This window comes from Podarcis tiliguerta (genome assembly GCF_965153285.1).
Source record: "Podarcis tiliguerta genome assembly, chromosome: 2".
In the NCBI taxonomy this organism is placed as follows: domain Eukaryota; kingdom Metazoa; phylum Chordata; class Lepidosauria; order Squamata; family Lacertidae; genus Podarcis; species Podarcis tiliguerta.
In genome coordinates, this window is record NC_139535.1 from 19,984,869 (window position 1) to 20,002,842 (window position 17,974).

Here is a 17,974-nt window from a genome sequence, read left to right on the forward strand (position 1 = left end):
TTGGATTCACTTACCCTTTGAAGACTCTCTTTAGTGTTCAAAATAAAGGTGTTTAAAAGCTCGCTGAATGGGAGATACACACAAAAAAACACAGAATTTGTATGCAAATTAGTCAAATGCAAATACAGGGAAAAGCCAAGATAATCTCACGAGACAGCATGCACCACACAGCAAAATGTAGATTTAACACATTTTAATTCCTCATTTAAGTATTTATCTCCGTGGAACTTTCACCTCTATAGTCAAGTAAATTCCATTAGCAAGAATCCCCAGTGAACTTGTTTTTCTGAAATGCTGACAGATGGCAAGTGCTAAATCAGGGGTTCTAGTAATTGTAGGAGAGCTTGTTTCAACAAGTCAGTTTTACCTGGTAAGATCTGATGATGGGAAAAAAGAAAAGGGGGGGGGGGAGAGGACATGGTAGGTTTGTGGAAGAGGAAACATTTGAAAACGGTGCCAGCAACCCGAGGAAGTGAAGGAATAACAAATGAAAAGTGAACTGGAGAATGTGTTGTTGGGATACTGCCAGGGAGACAAAGTCCATCATGACTCCACGTCGTCTCCGGACATCCCTCAATCTCCTGTAGACACGCAGTATCAGCAATTAGTGACACGAGCTCCAGAAATAGCTTGCCACATTCCAGAGCCGATGCATGCTCTATCAGCAGATAATGCACACAGCGAAAGATGCACTCAGGAGAGCATATTTACAACTTTATTCAGCGTTGGTCAGAACAAAGAGAAAACATGACTGCCTGCTTCAGTGTCTCCGGCACAGAGAGAGAGACGAAAGCAAAGACACAACAGAAACATCCTGTGAAACAGGAAATACGCAGGCTGTGACACAAACATCCTGCTCCCTTTTAAGCTGGAACGGAAATATCCTAACATGTGTCTGGGAGGTATTCCTTCTAGGTAGGTGACAAATGCAGAGGAAAAGATTGAGATTGTGGCTTGGGAGCCCTTACCTGGGTGAATGAAGGACACTCATACAGTGGTACCTGTGGTTATGTACTTAATTCGTTCCGGAGGTCCATTCTTAACCTGAAACTGTTCTTAACCTGAAGCACCACTTTAGCTAATGGGGCCTCCCGCTGCTGCTGCGCCGCCGGAGCACAATTTCTGTTCTCATCCTGAAGCAAAGTTCTTAACCCCAGGTAGTATTTCTGGGTTAGCGGAACCTGAAACGTATGTAACCTGAAGCGTATGTAACCCGGGGTACCACTGTATTTGGTGAAACTGTGGCAGAGATAGTTACAAATAAAAAACCGGGGCGGGGGGGGGGGGAGAGAAATATTTCTAAGAAAGGTTGTACCATCTTGACAATGTAAAGTATTGTTGTGTGTACCATTTTACATCTGTGTGCACTGGCTAATAAAAAGCCACAAAGTACCAGTTGCAGTTCCTGTAGCACAGGTCACACACATTCAGAATTTGTGGAGACTTGGGGCCATCCTAGATCATTTTGCTGCAGGAGCCAAAGGACAAGGTGGTGCCTCCTAAATTTTCCACATACAGAATCTGACCATCTGACAGGTGACCCTTACTTCAGCTTTGGCAATAAGACAACATCCTCCACTTAACCTCAGGGCAGCCGGCTAGCATAGGAGGCGCAAAATGCCAGGCTATGGTAGGAAGGCTGAGGGAGAAGTGTGGGGAGCTGCTACATTCACTAAACATGTGAGGAATCAGGAACGCTCCACAGAGAATCCAGTGAGGAACAAAGATTCCTGCACAGCTCAACAAGGGAACAAAGCTAAAATGGCAAGATTCTTTCCACCAAATGATTTTTATTTTAGAAGGCCTGCTGGACGGCCAGATAAGAAACCACTGCTCTCTCATTATTGGTATTGCCGCAAAGCTTACTACAGAAGTAGAAGAAATCCAGATATGCTCCCCATTTAAAATAATAATAATAATTTTTGCTCCTCAAGCTGTTTAAAAAAAAAAGATTTATCAACACCATTATTATTAGTTTTTGAGTGATTATGGAACTACAGAGACAAGTAAACAATAACAACAAACAAAAAAACAGTATAGTCAATATGCCCTAATTTGTGCCCACAGGCACAACAGTTATTGAAATCTTTTTCTTGCGGAAAATTGATGAGTGGCAAAGATGAACCATATTCACGAAAGGGCCTGCTTTCAACAAAGAAAACCGAAACCAAGGAAATCTACTGAGGCCATGGGAGGTGTCACTGCAAATTAATGGCATTGTGCTGACATCCTGGAGCTGATGCAAGTGTGATTCCAGAGTCTGTCTGAAGAAGTTTTTACAATCCACCCTGTCTCCAGCACGCGTTTTCACAGTGCTCACTAGCTCTGGAAGACAGAATCCAAATTGTGCAGAATATTTCATGGCTAGAAACTCAATACAGAGGTAGAGATCGCACCCTTTAAAATATATGTGCTCCAAGCTGAGACCAATAATCTTTTGAGACATGTCAGAGCTACAACAATGGGCCTGGTGTGTGGCTGAGAATAACACTTTGCAGAGCCTCACAATGGGATAGGAATTTTGAAGACTATATCAATAAAGGTAAGACGTGAGGAAGGAACTGTACCCTATGCAGCCCACATAGAATATCAACCCTGTTACTTCCCAAGGTACCAGCTGAACTAGAGAAGATGGTTCGATGTGGGGTTATAGAACCAATCATGGAACTCACTGACTTGTGCACGCGAGGTGCCAGTTCCGAAAAAGGATAGTACCTACATATGTGTGTGGAGTTGAAACAGCTGGATAAAACCGTAAAAAAGAGAAAACTACATTCTTCCCACCACGGATGACATCATTCCTCAGCTGGCAGGTGTTAGGAGTGACGGATAGCCTACTCATGACCCCAGGGTAAAATAACAAAAAAGAGACTGTGTTCATGATTTGTTCTTTAGCTCACTCCTTTGCTTCAGGACAGTTTATAACTCAAAGGAGGGGAACTGTGATACTGAACAGACAGGCAATGCCTTATTGGTATGGCATGAAAAGTGAAACTAGAGCCAAGGCTAAAGGACTTACAAGGTACACGAAAGGTCTGCATTCATGAGTTTGTTAGGTCTGCTGTATAGTCACTTTTAGACAATAAAAGAGTTAGTGTTAATCCACCGCAGTATCTGGCATTCATTAAACAAGGAGAGGGAGATATTGCTAGTGGCAGCAATGCTGTCATGCTTTTCATTGTCCTTTTTAAAATAAAGCTTAAAGGTATGTTCTCTTTCAAGAATTGTACAGCAGGAGAAGAGGCAGAAGCATAGGTGAGAATTAAAATAGAATATGCATGAAATGGCATGAGCACTAGAATACAGTGGTACTTCTGGTTAAGAACTTAATTCGTTCCAGAGGTCCGTTCTTAACCTGAAACTGTTCTTAACCTGGGGTACCACTTTAGCTAATGAGGCCTCCCGCTGCCGCCATGCGATTTCTGTTCTCATCCTGAAGCAAAGTTCTTAACCTGAAGCACTATTTCTGGGTTAGCGGAGTCTGTAACCTGAAGCGTCTGTAGCCCGAGGTACCGCTGTATATGAAATGAAGCTATGTTTGTCACAGAGAAAACATCGGAAAAACAGTGGCCTGTTTAGCATTGTGGTGAACCCAGTCTTAGAATATCTCAAAGCAAAGGAAATGTCTGATCACCTATGATTGCGTGGGCACACAGAAACTACAGTCCTGCTTAATATTTCAACTGACAGGAATACAATGCAACAAAATTACTACTGTATATTGACCTTTTACAAGAAGGTTGCAGTTATTACTATGGGAAATGAGCTTTCTCAATGCATTATATCCAACTCCTATTCACCTGTGGAAGGCTTCCATGTGGGGTGGGGTAGAGTGGAAGACAACATGTCATCAAGAGGTTCAACAAGAAGTCACGTTACTGACACCATGGATAGGTGTCATGTAAAGATATCAAGTTAGATTAGAGCTAACTTGGCAGCCTCTGCATTGTTTTGCCTTGCAGTTCTCTCTCTAGCAGAAGGTAACCGGCACAAGGGAAGCAGAGTTGCAAAGCTGGCCTAATGGGCCTTCACTCTGAGGTCTCAGGGCAGGTTACAGTATTAAAGCACAATATTAAAAGCAATTTATAACCATAAAAATAAGGGGGCCTTAATAACATACACCTCAAATGTCAAAAGCCTGGGTAAAGAGGTGTATTATCAGCATCATCTGAAAGTCATATAATGAAGGTGCCCGGAGTATAGGAACCAACTCCTAGAAGAAGAAGAAGAGTTTGGATTTGATATCCCGCTTTATCACTACCCAAAGGAGTCTCAAAGTGGCTAACATTCTCCTTTCCCTTCCTCCCCTACAACAAACACTCTGGGAGGTGAGTGGGGCTGAGAGACTTCAGAGAAGTGTGACTGGCCCAAGGTCACCCAGCAGCTGCATGTGGAGGAGCAGAGAAGCGAACCCGGTTCACCAGATTACAAGACTACCGCTCTTAACCACTACACCACACTGGCTCACCACACTAGGGGCTTCGGGGGCTTCGGCTCTCCCAATAAAATGTTTGAGGGGACTGCTCCTTCCCCCAGTTTATGGACAGTGCCATTCAAAAGGTGTGCGTGCACCACATCTTACCCCCAATATTTTATTCAAGAATATAGTTCTTAACCTGCGGTCTGAGGACCAGCAATGGTCCTTGATGTAGTTTCATACAGTCCTCAAGACTTCAGTGAAAATAACAGAGGAAAAAGGTTGGAGGTTTTTTAAAGTAAGTTCCAGATGGAGGAACTTACTTTGTAAACTATAAACTGAAAAGCTGCCTGCCTTTTCAGTACCTCAAATTGCTGCAGTGGAAAATTTCTCCTCCAAGCCCACAGAAAGCTTTTTTGGACTGTGTTCCTAGAGGACAAGCACGCCAATTAATTTTAATTTAGAAGCACTTTTTGGCAACTTCCCAAGAGCGGCCGTAAGGAACAAAGTTGTGGTGATTTGTGAAGAGCAAGCAAAACAGAACCGTGATACTCAACACAACCAAGTTTCTTCCATTTTAACTGAACTCTAGATAAACTCATACCACATAGTGAACTTGTCAATAAACTAAGATGAAAATTAAACTTGGAAATTAGAAGGCAAAAGGTTTGAAAACCCAAGATAAAAACAATGTTGTAAAGAAAATAATTTGATTTTATACAAAACCATCAAAACAAAGTTGCAGATCTATAATAATTTTATGCCGGATATTATTTTTGTGTAGGGGCTCTATCCATTTGAATAGAGAATTCTTGTAGAGGAGAAAGGTGTCCATAAACATTTTATAAACTTTATTATTTACAAGATGAGGAGCCTCTGTTATAGAAAGCCATAGCTTAAGGTAAAGGTAAAGGTAAAGGTACCCCTGCCCATACGGGCCAGTCTTGACAGACTCTAGGGTTGTGCGCCCATCTCACTCAAAGAGGCCAAGGGCCAGCGCTGTCCGAAGACACTTCCAGGTCACATGGCCAGCGTGATATCGCTGCTCTGGCGAGCCAGAGCCGCACACGGAAATGCCGTTTACCTTCCCGCTAGTAAGCGGTCCCTATTTATCTACTTGCACCCGGGGGTGCTTTCGAACTGCTAGGTTGGCAGGCGCTGGGACCAAACAGCGGGAGCGCACCCCGCCGCGGGGATTCGAACCACCGACCTTTTGATCGGCAAGCCCTAGGCACTGAGGCTTTAACCCACAGCGCCACCCGTGTCCCTAGCCATAGCTTACCTGTTGCTTAATCATTCTGCTACCCAGAGGGGCCTTCCAGTCTCGCATGATGCACTTAGGCACAACCCAGTTAAAGGGACAGTGTTCCCACAAGGGGAGTCCACTGGCTTTCAACTGGGGTGCTGGGACCCAGTACTTACTGGGTGTGGGTCACAACAGCAGCACTGCCACCACACAAATATATTATTAAAAAGAAAGGCCTGGGTTCCCAAATCCTTGTTTGGGTTAAAAGAGGGTCTTGGGTCAGGAAAGGTTGAAGACTACTGACTTAAATTAAATGTCCTCCTTTGTGTTGCTCAGTGCCAGAGCAGAAGGCCAGCATCTATCTATCATCTCTCTCTCTCTCTCTCTCTCTCTCTCTCTCTCTCTCTCATCCAACCAACCAACCAACCACCCTTCATCCAAAGAGCTCAGGCTGCTTCACAGCATAAAAACACAAAATGAAGAAACACAAAATACATAACAAAAACAAGAACAAAGGGGGGGGGGACCTCCACAACCCCCTCTCCCACAAACACATTTAAAATGACATATAATCTTAATCAGCTTCTTCCTTTGTGGGGGGGCAGGAGAGGAAGCATTTGGGGGATAAGGCTGCAGTGTGCATTAGAAGGTTAACCTTTTCCTCTCCAGCTGCATTTCCCCCCTCTACAAACTTCACCCCCATCTACACAGTTGTTAGGCTTGGGGGAGGAGAGAAGCTTTAATCGGGCGCAACTGGCATTGTGGCTGTGAGTAGGATCCAAAGACGCCACAGGCCACGTCTGGTCCATGGGCTGCCAGTTCCCTGTCCCTGATTAAGAAAGGACAACATCTTCAACAGGAGCAATTGAGAGATGCCAAATACAGTTCCAGACTTGTATTTGTTACACCATGGCAAAGGGCAAGCACTCAAGAAGGACACTGCCACCTGGAACATGTCCAGAGGAGGGCAACCAAAATGGTCAAAGGCCTGGAAACGATGCCTTATGAGGAACGGCTGAGGGAGCTGAGTATGTTTAGCCTGGAGAAGAGGAGGTTAAGGGGTGATGTGATAGCCATGTTCAAATATATAAAAGGATGTCATATAGGGAGAAAGGTTGTTTTCTGCTGCTCCAGAGAAGCGGACACGGAGCAATGGATCCAAACTACAAGAAAGAAGATTCCACCTAAACATTAGGAAGAACTTCCTGACAGTAAGAGCTGTTTGACAGTGGAATTTGCTGCCAAGGAGTGTGGTGGAGTCTCCTTCTTTGGAGGTCTTTAAGCAGAGGCTTGACAACCATATGTCAGGAGTGCTCTGATGGTGTTTCCTGCTTGGCAGGCGGTTGGACTCGATGGTCCTTGTGGTCTCTTCCAACTCTGTGATTCTATGATTCTAAGTTAACCTTTGCAATGCTGCTCTGTGCGGCATGTGCCATAAAAGAGGTGTGGCCTCACAGAGATTTCTTTCTGCTGAGCCCTGGTTGCTGACAAAGCAATAGAGAGGTATATAGGCACAAGCTCTGCAAGCAGCAACAAGATCAGTAGCTGAAGTGGGGGGAAACCTGAAAGGTAGGAGGTGGGGTGATAATGAACAAGACACGTAACTTCAGATAGCAGGAATGGTAGATGAGAATTGCCCGCGTGAAATCCAGTCGAAAGTGGCCAAGCATATGTTAGAACTTGCCACATGTAGGGGGGAAATAATGGTCTTGCATTATATGTGGGCTCAGAGAAACAAAAAGGGAACCCTACATTGAGAGGACAAAGCCCAAAGGCAACAATTCTCTGCAGATGTAGATGATAATGATAAGGGATGATGCTTTGGGTAAGGGGATTATGACAGAACAAGAAGAAATTGCGTAAGGTTGTTTTTTGAAACAATAAATCTGCATTTAGAATTTTCTCTAAACGTTTATAAAATCAGATGGTTGTCAATCTTGCTTTTAATTTGCTTGTGGATAATGTTTCCCAATAGATTTTCAATGGTTGTCTTATCAGAAGCTTTTCAATGTATTTTGTCAGGGGAGAGATAATCATTTGAGCAACTACAATTGCCTGAAGTCTTTCCATCAAAATATAGCTTTCCTACAAGAACACACAAACACTTTTTTTCATATTTTTCTCGCATCTTTTTTCCTGAACATAATATGTACCAAATTGGAATTATTCATCACTCCACAGGGGGGGAAATCATTAAATTCCCTCACACTTGGTTCTGAAGTTATTACATTGCTTGTTGAAGGGGGAAAAAACTTCTGTGGTTTTTCTTAGGGTCCATCCTAATCCTCTCTTACTAACAAAGCGTGTATTAAAGAATGCCATAGGGAGGCTGCAATATCAGTAGAACACACAGCTCTAAAATGCTTGTTTATATGATAAAGGTATATATTTTAAAAACACATTCATTCCCTCAAAACATACCAATCATTCTAATCATGGCCTACTTTTAATCAAAATGTAAAGACTAGTGTAGCAGGTGCTTTTGTTCAGCCATAAGGCATTTCTCTGCATTTTTTTTGTTAGAAAATTCCTCCCTGCCCCCGAAATTCGCTTGAATGGAACTTGACAAGACAGACTCCTCTCCTCCTGACAAAGAGCAGATGGAAAGTTAATGCCTATTAGGCGAAGGCAAACATTGTACACTCTCGTTTTTCCCTTGAGAGGATCTGCTATATAGCCAATTCCCTGTTCAGGCTAATATACATTTGTGTTTGGATGGTGCTCTGCAGGACATATTATCATAGAACTGTAGAGTTGAAAGGGACCACAAGGGTCATCTAGTCCAACTCCCTGCGATGCAGGAATCTTTTGCCTAACGTGGGGCGCAAACCCATGACTCTGAGTTTAAGATCACTATACAGTCGTACCTTGGAAGTCGAATGGAATCCATTCTGGAAGTCCATTCGACTTCCAAAACGTTCGGAAAACCAAATCGTGGCTTCTGATTGGCTGCAGGAAGCTCCTGCAGCCAATCAGAAGCCATGGAAGCCGCGTTGGACCCTCGGGTTCCAAAACAACATTTGCAAACCGGAACAATCACTTGTGGGTTTGCGGCATTCGGGAGCCAAAACGTCTAAGTTCCAGGGTGTTCGGGATCCAAGGTACGACTGCACTCTGGAAATGATCGTCCTTAGCACCCTTCCACCTCCAGTTTTAAGTTGTATCCCTCTGAATGCCAGTTGCTTAGAATCTTATGGGCTTCCCATAGACATCTGGTTGGCCACTGTGAGAACAAGATGCTAGACCAGATGGGTCACGTGCCTGCTCCAGGAGGCTCTTCTTCTTATGTTCTCATTGTTTTAGGGCATGTCCAATATATATATATTTTTCCAGAGGGATTGGATGTACTTAATGGCTCCATCTAATCCTCAAAAGTCACATGGCAACTTAAGGTAGATCCCTACTAGCCCATGTAGCAAATGAGGACACTAATGGCTATCAAAGTGTACACACACACACACACACACACATTTATAGGGCTCATTGTAGCCAGGGGATCAAATCCCCCAGCAGCACAAACACAGAAAGCAGTAGCCTACACAGCAAAATCTTTATGCTTTATGTACGGAGGGAAAGCCAAACCCATATTGAAAAATGAGTGCTTTCCCACTGAGAATGCTTTCAGACAACCTGCTTATTCAGTACTCATCCTGATTTGGGTAGACTTGATGACACTGGTTATTTAGGAAGCATTCACCTTGATTTGTTTGTGGGGGAGGTTAGATGATGTTGCATTGAGCAAGTGATACCTCACAATTTCCAGTGCATTTTCCCATCACTTGCTGCAAAAAGTCCAATCTTTCAGGGAAGTGGGTTTGCTGAGCAAGACCTCTCAATCAAATGTAACTGTGCAACCTGAATTTGCCAATATGTGATTGGATCCCATCCAAAAATAGTAGTAATTTGGAAGCACCAGTTCAGGCAACAGGAAAGAGAAGAGAGCTGCTATAGCCAGGGGTGGCACCCTTTAAAGGCCTTCTGCTGGTCCTGCCCCTGGGCATCCGCCAGATGCAGTGACTGGCTCTTGAGCCACATCAGCCCATGACCACTCCTGGCTTTCTGTCTGCACCATGCTGGGTGCACAATGTGATCTGCTGCAGAGAGGGTGGTGAAGTTGCATTAACAGTAGAACCTTTTAATGAGGGTGAAAGAGGAGAGCACAAAATATGGTTTGAAGCTCAACATCCAAAAAACGAGGACAGTGGCCACTGGTCCCATCACCTCCTGGCAAATAGAAGGGGAAGAAATGGAGACAGTGAGAGATTTTACTTTCTTGGGCTCCATGATCACTGCAGATGGTGACGAAATTAAAAGACGCCTGCTTCTTGGGAGAAAAGCAATGACAAACCTAGACAGCATCTTAAAAGCAGACATTACTTTGCCAACAAAGGTCCGTATACCGGTAGTTAAAGCTATGGTTTTCCCAGTACTGATGTATGGAAGTGAGAGCTGGACCATAAAGAAGGCTGATCGCTGAAGAATAGATGCTTTTGAATTATGGTGCTGGAGGAGACTCTTGAGAGTCCCATGGACTGCAAGAAGATCAAACCTATTCATTCTGAAGGAAATCAGCCCTGAGTGCTCACTGGAAGGACAGATCCTGAACCTGAGGCTCCAGTACTTTGGCCACCTCATGAGAAGAGAAGACTCCCTGGAAAAGACCCTGATGTTGGGAAAGATGGAGGGCACAAGGAGAAGGGGACGACAGAGGACGAGATGGTTGGACGGTGTTCTCGAAGCTACCAGCATGAGTTTGACCAAACTGCGGGAGGCAGTGGAAGACAGGAGTGCCTGGCGTGCTCTGGCCCATGGGGTCACGAAGAGTCAGACACGACTAAACAACTAAACAACAACAGCTGTCAGTGTGGGAGTGAGACCTCTCTACTAAACAGTTTCTTAGCCAAGCTGCAATGATATTTATGGGGGTTGGAAATCTTGTAGGACTTATACACAATTGTATTCAACAGAAGGAAGAGTCAACTGATTTCACAGCTGTTTGCTTACTTATCGTGTTTTTCCTTGATCTTTTTCTTATTCTCTTCAAATTGCTCCAAGACACCTTTGAATCTTCCAGCTGGAAAATTAAATGGTCCTTTTTCCTTTCCATCCCCTGCAAAGAGCTGTGGTTTAGACTGGTATTTGGCAAAAATACTGGGCTCATTCTGTTTTTGAGAGAAAGAGAGACAACATGTGCTAATATTTAACATGCATTAACAGAAAGACAGATAAAGCATCACCCAGGCTATAGCAACTACACTTTCACTAGCCTCTTTTTCAGGAAAGTAAAGGTAAAGGTACCCCTGCCCGTACGGGCCAGTCTTGACAGACTCTAGGGTTGTGCGCTCATCTCACTCTAGAGGCCGGGGGCCAGCGCTGTCCGAAGACACTTCCGGGTCACGTGGCCAGCGTGACATCGCTGCTCTGGCGAGCCAGAGCCGCACACGGAAACGCCGTTTACCTTCCCGCTAGTAAGCGGTCCCTATTTATCTACTTGCACCCGGGAGTGCTTTCGAACTGCTAGGTTGGCAGGCGCTGGGACCGAACAACGGGAGCGCACCCCGCCGCGGGGATTCGAACCGCCAACCTTTCGATCGGCAAGCCCTAGGCACTGAGGCTTTTACCCACAGCGCCACCCGCGTCCCGGTGGTGGCGAAATGTACTTTCAGGAAAGTACATTTGTTTTAAAAAAAAAATACTCCACTGTTCAATCAGAAAGATTTCATAGCAGCTAACACATGGTATGTTAAAATACAATTCAGTAAAAATGAAAAGGAAAGCAAGGGGTATAGCTTTGTGATGCAAAACATCTTCAACTCAATCCCTTGGAATCTCCAGGCAGAACTACTTTGAGTAAAGCATCTTCCTTCCTTCCTTCCTTCCTTCCTTCCTTCCTTCCTTTTTCTAAACCACCAATTCATTTTTAAAAAGCATGTACATGAGAGGAGAGTGCTGTTGCTCTCAGCTTGTGGGCTTGCCATATGCATCCGGCTGGCCACTGCGAGAACGGGATAATGAACTAGATGAGCCATTGGGCTGATATAGCAGGCACTTATGTTCTTATGAGTTGTTGGCATTTCAGGAAGAAAAGGCCTGCTTTTAATCCACCAAACCACTGTAGAAGAAAATGGAAACCTCACTCCCTTGATCTTCAATTTAAGCAGAAAGCCTAGCCTGCTGGATTACTCTCTTTCATCTTCAAAAATGTAGAAAAACCCATTTACAAAGTGCAGATGGGACAAAAAGAACCAGGACAACAGACAGAACCACATTGTACTTTTGAATCTCAAACATTAGGGGCTCGTCCATACTTCTGCTTGTCCTGTACTTAGAAAGCACAGCTCTGGGCAGTTTTCCGCTTGCCCCACTGTTGTCCCAGGGAAAACGTGTTATTTAGCACTAAATTGGACCAAAGGCCAATCTGCAGAAACCTCACTGATGTTTACTCCAATTCAGCACTAAAAAGCAGGAAAGAGTTTGAGAAAAGTGGAAGTTTGGATGAGCTCTAGATTTCTTTTTTGTTTTGACCCTTGAGGATGTACCCTGATTTAAGCATGATTTCAATGAAAAATGACGAATGAGTTGTAAATGGCACACTATTCAGAGCAGCACAAAAAAATGGCTATGCACACTTCCAACTAGTGGGTTTAGCTGGAGACGCCTGGCCTTCCTCCCAATGGAGCTCATATTTGCACGTGATTCCCCATCAACTTAAGGATATGGTCTACTTCTTTGACCAAACTGCGGGAGGCAGTGGAAGACAGAAGTGCCTGGAGTGCTCTGGTCCATGGGGTCACGAAGAGTCGGACACAACTAAATGACTAAACAACAACAACAACTTCTTTGTGTAGAAGTAGCCTCTAGCCGTATCAGAGAAGCAACTATTTTGTAGCATTGCACACCACCCCAGTCTCTGAGCTGTGTGAAATTCCAGGGATTCCAGGTACTCACCTAGGGTTTAGGAATGAGGCACAGCTGAGACTGTCTGTGGTGTCTTTATGATATATGGTTTATTTACACATATTTACAACCTGAACCTCTGATGGAGGGGTTCACAGCATTACCACCCTAAAATTGTCTTGTTTCTCTCATAGCTATAGCCTTGGATTCAAACAGAAATTGAACATTGTTCTGCCTCTCTCCAGCTTGCTTCTTTTTCATCTAGTTCATATCACTGTAATAACTCTGCCTTTTCCTTCTAACTAACTACAAGTTGAGGGAGGAGCCCCACCCATTTGCTAACTCACACAGAGCCCTTTTCCTTTGTTCTCTTAATAGCCCATCACCTAGGTGATCACCTGCCTTATATTTCAACATTTTCTGGATCCAGGGATTAGAAGGGTCTCTACATACAGCCTATTTCCCCAAGCTCTTAATTATCCACACACACCCCACAAAACATCTGCTCCAAGATATACAATGAAACAGCAAAATACAAGTTTCCTGTAGAAAAGTAACAAACAAGTTAGCAAAGGCATTAGAAGACACATAATCAAAAACCGATAATAAAACTCAATTACACTTTTAACCCAACACCAGTATAGTCACACCTTATTCCTTTCAAGCAAATTTCCAGCCCATCAGGATCTCTTCAGACCTTTCTCTTTCTCCTTGGTCCACACTCCCTAGCCACAGTTCTGCACCCCAAAGCAGCTTACTCAGTCTCCCACATTTGAAACCCCTCCTCTTGATTGGGTTATTCCATGTCTTTTTCTCCCTGCATGTGTCCCAGGTAATGAAGAAGGAAGTAGTGATTGTGATATTGGTATACAGTCATCCTTCTTCTTCTTCTTCTTTGGCGATCACTCGTAGCTGAGTAAGATTGTCTTCCATAAACACGGTTTTAACAATAAGTCCATAAGTGACTGTGGAGGCCAATTCTGGATCCACATGTCCTTCCACAGTGGGGACATTGTTTACAAAGCAATTGTACTACCAACATTACTATATGCTTGTGAAACATTGACCACTTATAAACGCTATCTCCAACTCCTCGAAAGATTCCATCAACGGTGTCTCCGAAAAAATTTACACATCATTTGGGAAGATAGGCGAACTAATATCAGTGTACTAGAAGAAGCAAAGATCACCAGTGTTGAAGCAATGATTCTTCAACATCAACTTCATTGGACTGGTCATGTTGTGCGGATGCCTGGAAGAGTAGTCTTCCAAAGCAACTACTCTATTCTGAAATTAAAAATGCATCCTTTTTCTGGGATGGATGTATTGTGAGGTAAAGCAAAATCAATTTGCAATGAGCTTTTATTTTCAGAATGAAAATAGTTTCTCAAGAGGTGTCTTTCAGGGGGTAAAAAATAAGCAATAGATCTAGATTGCATATGGACTACATAGATTCAGACTCCATTGGTTCTAGAAATAAATTGTCATGGGTTACACAGCCACATTTGTTGTGAGGTTAATATGCCGCATAGAGCTTCTGCAGGAAGCAATGTAATAACAAACTCTATATAATGTTCAATTTTTACTAATTCCCCAAAGGCAGAAAATTACCAGCATAGAAACATTACACATCAGACTCACATCCTGAGAATTTTGCTGTGAACTTTTGTCTTGTTTCAATTCAAGTGGGGTCAATGCTGACTGTGAATTCTCTGGGCAGAACTGGGAACCAAAAAGGAACTGAGAGTCACTCATACTGCTGTAATCACTGGTCCAGTTCAATGGTTTGTTAGGCCTGAAACAGGAAAACAGAAAAAGCAAGTGTAAAAAATAGTAATGACAATATATTAAAAACATACAGCACAGCCAAAATATATTTGGTTCTTTATCATGCCCCAAGCTGCCTAAACTCCATAACAAAACAGTATTAAATGCTTGGCAATCCTGATGAATGTTCATTTGGGGGCATAGGAACTTCCACTATTCATCAGAAAGAAAGAAAAACCACAAAACATGGAATCCTAGTATGATTAATGCCTGTATCATTTTTCTCATGGCATTCAGGAATAATGATTTTATGTTGCTAGTAATACAATTGATCATTCCCCTCATCCAACAAATTTAAATGTCTGAGGTTTTGGTTGAAATTACATGAGGAGAATGAACAGAAGTGGAAAATATGTCAAGAGTTCTCAGCAGCAACTGCAAATCTGATGTAACTGATTATTTTGTTATTACTTATGCCTTGGGTCACTTGTATTTTACAATTCTATATAAGGACAGTTGTCTTTGTCCATGGAGTTTTCTTGGCAGGGATACTGGAGTGGCTTGCCGGTTCCTGCTCCAGGTGGATCACGTTTGGTCCAAACTCTCCACTATGACCTGTTCATCTTGGGTGCCCTGCACGGCATAGCTCATAGCTTCTCTGAGTTCTTCAAGCCCCTTCGCCACGGCAAGGCAGTGATCCATGTTGCTAGTAATACAATTGATCAGCCTCAGCTGAGGCTGAGGCTCCAATACTTTGGCCACCTCATGAGAAGAGAAGACTCACTGGAAAAGACCCTGATGTTGGGAAAGATGGAGGGCACAAGGAGAAGAGGACGACAGAGGACGAGATGGTTAGACAGTGTTCTCGAAGCTACAAACATGAATCTGACCAAACTGCGGGTGGCAGTGGAAGACAGAAGTGCCTGGCGTGCTCTGGTCCATGGGGTCACGAAGAGTCGGACACGACTGAACGACTAAACAACAACATATAAGGACAGAACTTTGGAAACAGGCAGTGAATCCTGCATCACCCTGAAAATCTTATTTATTTTAAAAATGAGCTTACAGTTGTGTAGAAAGGTTATAGGTGAAACGTCAGAAAACTGGGGGATGCTGAAATCCCCAGAATTCCCTCGGAAGAGGGATTGACTGTCAAACCGCTCTGGGAATTGTGACTTACTGAGAACAGGGGTCTCCTAACAACTACTGGCACCCTTAACTAACTACAGTTCCCAGTATTCTTTGGGGGAAGATGACACTGGTTAAAGTGGTATGATATAGCTTTAAATGGATAGGGCAGATGGGGTCTATGTTGCTACTCTGTCAATCATCCTAGACAGGGCTAGTCCTAGTCCTGGACTGAGCTAACATCAGCAGCAGTATTATGCTTCCTCAACAGAGCAAGAATGAGTAAAGCTGAATCTTTGCATCCTCTGAACCCCAGTATCAGGTAGCTCATACTGTTATGTACTGAAGTTCTCACCCTGGGCCAGTAGGGGACAATGAAGATAGTTATAAAAATAAGGGATCGAAAGTGACATTCAGTGATTGGATAGTTTTAGAAAATTGTTACAGTTACGTTGTACTGGAGCTCTATATAAGCAGGCTGACTGAACCCTTCAGTTCAGTTCTGTTCTGGCCTGTGAATAAACAAGAGCTGTTTGAAGAATCACTGTGTCGTGTGATATGTTCACCCACAACTTAACACATACAAAACTGTTTTCTCTCTGCAACTTCTTCAAAATCATCAGAATTCTTTGAAGACCCATGGTATGAGCCTTTGGTGTGTTTAGAACCCTAACATACTGCATGTAACAAAGCCATTCGTTTAAATCTACATGTTTAAAAAGTAAGTTTCTTCTTTTACTTCTGTGTCCTTAGCTATCCCCTAGTTTAGAGAACATTTTGAGGATTGATTTCTACTAGGCTTGCCAGATCATTCCCTTTTCATCCTTTCAGATCGTGCTTTTCTGTTGCAGCTCAAACACCGACATGCTTATTTGATGTCAGAGGCCCTATTCCAACAAAACAGCGCTTTTGCTTTTAATCTTTGCTATTTATAGGATGCCAGCCATGTTGGAACAGGAGTACTGACACATCAGAAAAATGACTGGGAAGCATATGACTGCAGAAATGCAATAAATATGCAAATGTTGTTTTAAATATAATAACATCAGACTATGAACTCAGCTGTGTACCAGATGCAGACAAAGCTCTATGCTCTGCACAAATTACATCTAAAAAGGGATTGAATACCACCTACAACTGTGCACTTTTCCACCATCCTACATTAGTAATGGAAATTGATATTTGATAAAAGTCACAATGGATAAAAATTCTTCCCAAGTCATTTAATCAGCGTGGTTTTAACATACAGTATGGGTCAGCCTTTTTCAATGCAGTACGCCAGAACTACATATTCTGTTCCAACAAAGAGGCCATCACCTGCCTATGAGATTCTGGAGGCAGCTGGCTGCTGTTAGTGACAGACTACTGGACTAAACTGACACTTGGTTTTAAAGTAGCCTGACCTTTTACTTGCCGCCCCAGATTTCTTTTTCCTTAGGTCACCCTGAGGGCTAGTGAAGGGAGCAGGACAGTTTTTATATGCAAAGGTTGGAGTCTGTATGCTTCTGAATACCAGTTGCTGAAAAACATACGAGGGAGGAATGTGTTGTTGTGTTCAGGTCCTGATTGCAAGCTTCCCACAGGCATCTGGTTGGCCACTGTGAGAACAGAATGCTGGACTAGATGGGCTACTGGCCTGATCCAGCAAGCTCCTATGTACAGTAACTGCTATCCCACCTCCATTCCCTGGTGAAGCAGCAACTCTTGTTGGTGAGGGATGTTCTACTGGGGCTTCAGGAATTGGGTTTTGATGAGAGAAAGAGCCTTAGATTTGTACATTCAGAGCTATATTAGTGCAGTTAACTTTGCTAATTCTGCTGAGTGGAACCCTGGACAGTTGCCTCAAAGTCCTAAACTGACAGCACCACTATGTCGTCGTCCCCCCAAAAAACAGGTTTTAAGGGCTATCATTATCCCATATGGAACACACCTTTCTAAATTTATTTATTTATTGTATATCACACTTCTTTCTCCAAAGAGCTCAAGGAGGCATACATTGCTCTCCCTGCCCTCTTTTAATCCCCACAACAGCCCTTTGAGGTAGGTTAGACCGAGAGGCAGAGACTGGTGCAAGGTCACCCAGCAAGCTTCAGGTCTGAACCCAACTCTCCAACCATGACACCACACAGGCTCCCAGTATGTGAAAAGTATCTTCCTTTGTAGTAAGCACAAAAGTCCAGCAATAGGGGACAGTGGAGAGGGCAATCTATTTGCCTGGGGGAGATCTGGCCTCCTCTGATACCATCCGTGGTTCAGGCACTAGCATCCCTGCTAGCACTTTTCACGTTTCCATCCTCTGTCATTGAGACTCTTTTCTAGCCCTGGAATGGTGTTTCTGCAATCACTGCATACAAGGGCAGTTCATGATAAAAAAAACAGGCAGTGCTCTCACCAAGTTGTACCACAGGACTGGACCTGACCTGAAGTTTAACTATCTGCCCTAATCACCACACATTACTCCACATCCACCCTGCATGTCATCCTCTGATTGACTCCCATGATGATCATAGTGTGAACAA

The 17,974-nt window shown here is 43.5% G+C and overlaps 1 protein-coding gene across 17 annotated transcripts in view; it reads right to left on the bottom strand.

Moving 5' to 3' along the window:
• The window catches only part of IHO1 (interactor of HORMAD1 1), a 65,817-nt gene that overhangs the window by 16,501 nt on the left and 31,342 nt on the right, over positions 1-17,974 (bottom strand). For all 17 annotated transcript variants that reach the window (XM_083425691.1, XM_083425688.1, XM_083425683.1 and 14 more), the window contains 3 exons: positions 14,202-14,355; positions 10,668-10,825; positions 15-63 (listed from right to left, as the gene is read on the bottom strand). In XM_083425691.1, coding sequence (XP_083281817.1) covers positions 15-63; positions 10,668-10,825; positions 14,202-14,355 — 361 coding nt within the window. The remainder of the gene's footprint in view (positions 1-14; positions 64-10,667; positions 10,826-14,201; positions 14,356-17,974) is intronic.